Source organism: Crocodylus porosus, unplaced genomic scaffold, assembly GCF_001723895.1.
Source record: "Crocodylus porosus isolate Cpor-Errol unplaced genomic scaffold, CroPor_comp1, whole genome shotgun sequence".
Lineage (NCBI taxonomy): Eukaryota > Metazoa > Chordata > Crocodylia > Crocodylidae > Crocodylus > Crocodylus porosus.
In genome coordinates, this window is record NW_017728925.1 from 1,764,837 (window position 1) to 1,769,773 (window position 4,937).

Below are 4,937 nucleotides of genomic sequence, written 5' to 3' on the forward strand. Positions count from 1 at the left end.
GCTGCTCAGGAGGGGTGGGTCCCCTGCCCCCCCACAGGGCACAGCCCCCCCAAACAGCACAGGGACTGCCCCCCTTGTAGGGCCCACATCCCCCCTGCTGTGCTGGGCTGGGGTCATGGCACCTTGCCAGGCTGGGCCCACACACCTGTGGCACAGGCAGCACTGGGTGTCAAGGGCCCGAGGCCGAGCCACACTGCCCCGCACTGCGTGGTGGGGCTGTGCCAGGAGGCCCTGAGTGCCCCGATGACCATTGCTGCTGCCGGTGAGCTGTGGGCATGTTGCAGCTGCCTGCATCACTGTTTGCCCTGCATGGACAGGAAGAGTGCTGCAGCACTGGGGCAAGAGGCAGCCATAGAGATGCTCTGCCTGCCTACCAGAGCATCTCTGTGGAGGACCCGAGCCTCCAGTTGCTTCAGGGCACAGTACTGGAGCGTGCCCTGCCCTGCTTTTTTCTGGTGGTTTTTGTTGATACCTGGATGTCCAGGTATCGAAATTTTGAGCCCACATTGCAAACATGCAGCACAGGGAATGTGTTTTTTGTTCCCAGAGTGCCTCTTGCCGCATCTCGAACTGCTTTGAGACATGACAAGAGGCACGTGCAAGCTCATCTGGATGCACCTTATGAGGCAACCTTTCCTTTTGATTGCCTTTATCATGCTGTGGTTGTTATACAAGTAGCTCTACTCACTTGTGGACTGGCCACTGACTAGCATCACATAAACTACAAGACAAAGATTTTTAAACTGACCACTTACGTCTGAAGTTTTGGATTTGCAAATCTCCTCTCTGTCTTTTAACATCTTGTCAAGAACTCCACTCCTGCACCAGACATTAAATACTGTCTTCCCATGCTGATATCCCACTTCCTGAAAAGGGAAAGAGTCAGGAATTTTAAAAAAGAAGGCACCTTTAAACAACTGGAGGATAATAAACACTAGGCCGCCTGTTTTACAAATCAGACTAAAAACGAAAAGCTCTACCTTCTGGGACTGTGATTTAGAATGAAATATCTTACTGCTTCAACTCCTAGTTGCTTTAATTATTCAGCTCTGATGCGGGTTGGGAGGGGGTGAGTAAGTGCAGCAAGGTGTTATTTTAAGTTAGAAGCTTGTTCCACCTTTAAATATACAGTATGTTATGATAGGTGCCACCAGCACACCTATTTTTACAGGGGGCAGCTCTGTGCAGACGGCACATCAGATAATTCTGTACACAAGGAGAAACCAACAAAAATGTAAGCAGTGGATTTGTTTATATAATCCACATCTTTACTACAAAAATCTCTTTATTGGGAAAGATAATAGTAAAGATGATTAATTTGAGGCTTCTCCCCGCTGGCCTAGATCTGACAGAGAGGAATTACTGTCGGGCACTGGTGTCCCAAGACTTCTGAAAGCAAATCATAAATACACACAAGGCAGGCAGCATGGGAAGAATCTTGTTTTTACATGAAAACTTTACTCTAAAGATCAAATATCTTGGTAGTATACACAGATATCAATAACACCGTTAAAAGTGCACTTCTAGCTTCTAATACGTTAATCTAATTTTCCAATATTTCAAAACTCAATCATTATAATTTGCATTGGGAATGAGAACTTGGCACTGATGTTGTTAGCACAAAAACAAGAGAAAACAAACAAATGGCTCCAGTCTTTTTCTGAAGAACTGGCTTCCACTTAATAGAAAACTTTGCTTTAAAAATCCTACTCCCAGCTCTATCACTGTCAAAGTAAATCTCAGCATGAACTCAGTTTCATACAACCATGGCTATTATTGGAGTGCCCCAAGTAGTTCCTAGCTCATATACAAGTGTTTAGAATAGGGCTAGAGATGAGAACTGGTGGAGGGAGGAAAGAGTAGAGCTTCCCCTTCTCATGTACAGAAACCATCGTCTCTTGTGGTCTAAGATTGGGAAACATCTTGAGAACGGAGCAAATCTTTTTAGACAAAGCTGCTTTGGAGATTAAAGGTGCCTGGGAGATACCAGGCAGTTCTGTACAAGAACATCGGGACGCCTTCTGAATGTTCTACTTCTGGGTTTATAGAACAGTTCAAAATCCCCCTAGAACAACTAAATTCTAGGCAAGCTCTTTACTCTTTTCATGGGATGTGGAATAAGTGAGAGGAATCACAGGTGACCTGTATTATTGGCTAGTTAACTGCATTGATTTAGTAGTTAAACCCTTGGAGGTACCCAATTTTACCTTTGTATAAATCTAAATAAGTAAATAAAAAGTTGTGTCTTTCATTGCTCATATAGTGGCCTCTATATACCCACTGAAGTCACTATGCCTTACAGATTCTCTGCAAGAGGCAAAGCAAGATGGCAGTCAGCTAACCTGCTGGGGATGAAAATGAACATGTGCACCTCAACCCCAGGACCTGGTCTATCTTGTACAGCAGGCATGTTCCACTTGGCTGACAGCTCAGCAAAATCAGGGGTATTTACACACATGTATTTGCCTGCTCTGATGCGCCAGAAATCCAGCATGTCTGAGCAGATTCGATTAATCACATCTGCTCTGTATGCAAGCTGACATACCTCGCGCTGCATCGCAAGCACTTGTATAAATGGCAAAATGTGCATCAGCACTGGGAAAATGATGGTGGTGTGCTTTTGAACTAAAACACCTTTAATGCATTTCACCATTTATACAAACGCATGCACCGCAGCACCAGGAGCTTTTAAAAGTGCCTAGCACTGCGGCACAAGCATATGTACAAATGCCCCAAGCTTCTCTAACTGTGAAGACTTCAGCTTTCAGTTTTAAATTATTCAACTGGTGCTAAATTATTTGCCTCTACAGAGGGAGAGGACAATGGCTTGAGGAGCTTCACACTTGCTCTGCTGAGCATTAGCAAGTCTCATTCTCTAGTCTCATTGTTCACACAGCCCATATACTAGATTTATTCTCCAACTGGCTGTGAAAAGGACCAAGGAAGATGGAGATTATTAGTGTCTGCCCATGGCCTGCAGAATGCCTCATGTCCTTGAGAAAGCCACCAGGCAGTCCCAGATAAAAAATTAACACTGGAGCCTGATGAATCTCAACAACTCTCAAAATGCCATTTAGGGAAGAATCAGTGAGATGGGGGTTGGCAAATCAGTACTTGTCTCCGTTTTCCTATGTTCTGGGCAGTCAAGTTTTCTTTCGGTTTGGGAACATGAAATGCATGGATACCATAGGGTCGAGATTTTTTCCTAGCAACAAGGAAGTATTTGTTCTGGTTTTAAGATCCTGTGACACTACTGTCCATGAAGTTTTACTGGGACAACTGCAGTCACTCACAAGGCAGCTATGGAGTGTGTTTAGATCACACTAGGAAGTCCACAAAAGCGATTTGGGACAATTGTTCTTTGGCTCTCAGGGCTCTCACATGGGATTCCTCAGAGACTGATTGTGCCACCTCTCTTGGCAAATGTGTATGGAAGCATTAGGAGAGCTACTGAGGAGACACAGCTTGCAGTGTTATTCACCATGCTGGTTAGTTGAGCTCTAGGTTTTCGTGCCATCCAATAATGATGGAGCAGTAGACAAAATAAAGGGTATTATTATGAACATAGTAAGCGCATCCACTTGGTCAGCACAAACAAAGCTAACACAACTATATTCAGCGAGCACTGCAATAGGTGGAAAACAAGACAATTTAATAATATGGTACTACCACAGTGACAATGACCCCAAGCTGTTAAACATTAGAGAAAAGGGAAGACACCTCATTCAAATTTTTAAATTATGTGTTATTTTACCCTGAAAATCATCAGCTGGAATCAAAACTTTTCCTACTGATTTATCATAGGCCAATACAGACAAATTCAAACCCTTGAAGATCTGTGATGCTGATACTATTCCTTCATTAATAATAGCCTTCTACTGACTTCCGTATATTGTTCTGAAGATTTTCCATCAGATGCAAAGGAACCGTGGATGGTATACAATATTAACAGAAGTGTTGAAATGTTAACTGAGCCACAGACATCCTTAAAACTGCTCCCTCTGAGTAATTAATAGCCTTCCCTATAGATTTCTTCAAAACTTCCACCTGATTATACAAGATAGCTTCATTAATCAAGGATGAGAAACAATACCACATGCCTAGGCAATGGATAGGGAGGACATGGGGTGGGTGGGGGAGGCACGTACCCCTCCCACCCCTCCCAAGATTGGCCCTTGCTTGCTGGAGAATGGGGGCACCGAGAGAAGCACTGGCGAGTGCCCCTCTAAAACTGGTGCCAGCTGGGGAGTGTGGGTGCTAAGAGAAGCGCCAGTGGCACTTTTGGTTTTGCCGTTGGTGCTTCCAGGGTTAGCGATTGGCCTCCCCTGGTCAGCAACTGGAGACTAGTGCCCTGCCAGACTCAGAAGGTGCCAGATGCTCATGACCACATGATTTACGAGACCAATCAAATCTGACCAAAATAGTTCAGATTTCAAATACTTAGGGGACAAAGAGTAAAAGAACTGGCAAAAGAAGTAAGGATATTGCAATCTGCTCCTGGGACTAAACATCAGGATAAATGATTATTTAGGTTTTCATCCAACACCAATCACCATGGTTTCTTCCCATGGTAATACTCAGTGTCAATTCTTTGCTCAGCTGTCAGAAATACATAACACAGAGACAGCTAAGTGTTAAGAGACTTCTAATGCTTTAGAATGGGTAGCTCAGAAATGAAAAGCCAATGCTAACCCTTGGGATTCATTTAAGTCTGCTGCTTCCCGGGGGTCCGCATCTGAGACATTGCAGAGAGGATCCCACAGCTCCTCCGGCCCACAGACCACTACCCCATGCTCCTTATTCATGTGGGCACCAATGACAGGGCTCGGAGCACTCCCAGCCAGGTCATGAGGCGCTACAGGGAGTTGGGAGTGGGCCTTAGGGGTCTGGGAGCTCAGGTGGTGTTTTCGTCGATCCTCCCAGTCTCGGGCTATGGG

The 4,937-nt window shown here is 44.9% G+C and overlaps 1 protein-coding gene across 3 annotated transcripts in view; it reads right to left on the bottom strand.

Moving 5' to 3' along the window:
• The window catches only part of PNPLA7 (patatin like phospholipase domain containing 7), a 257,027-nt gene that overhangs the window by 18,757 nt on the left and 233,333 nt on the right, over positions 1-4,937 (bottom strand). For all 3 annotated transcript variants that reach the window (XM_019540522.1, XM_019540520.1, XM_019540521.1), the window contains exon 33: positions 756-866. In XM_019540522.1, coding sequence (XP_019396067.1) covers positions 756-866 — 111 coding nt within the window. The remainder of the gene's footprint in view (positions 1-755; positions 867-4,937) is intronic.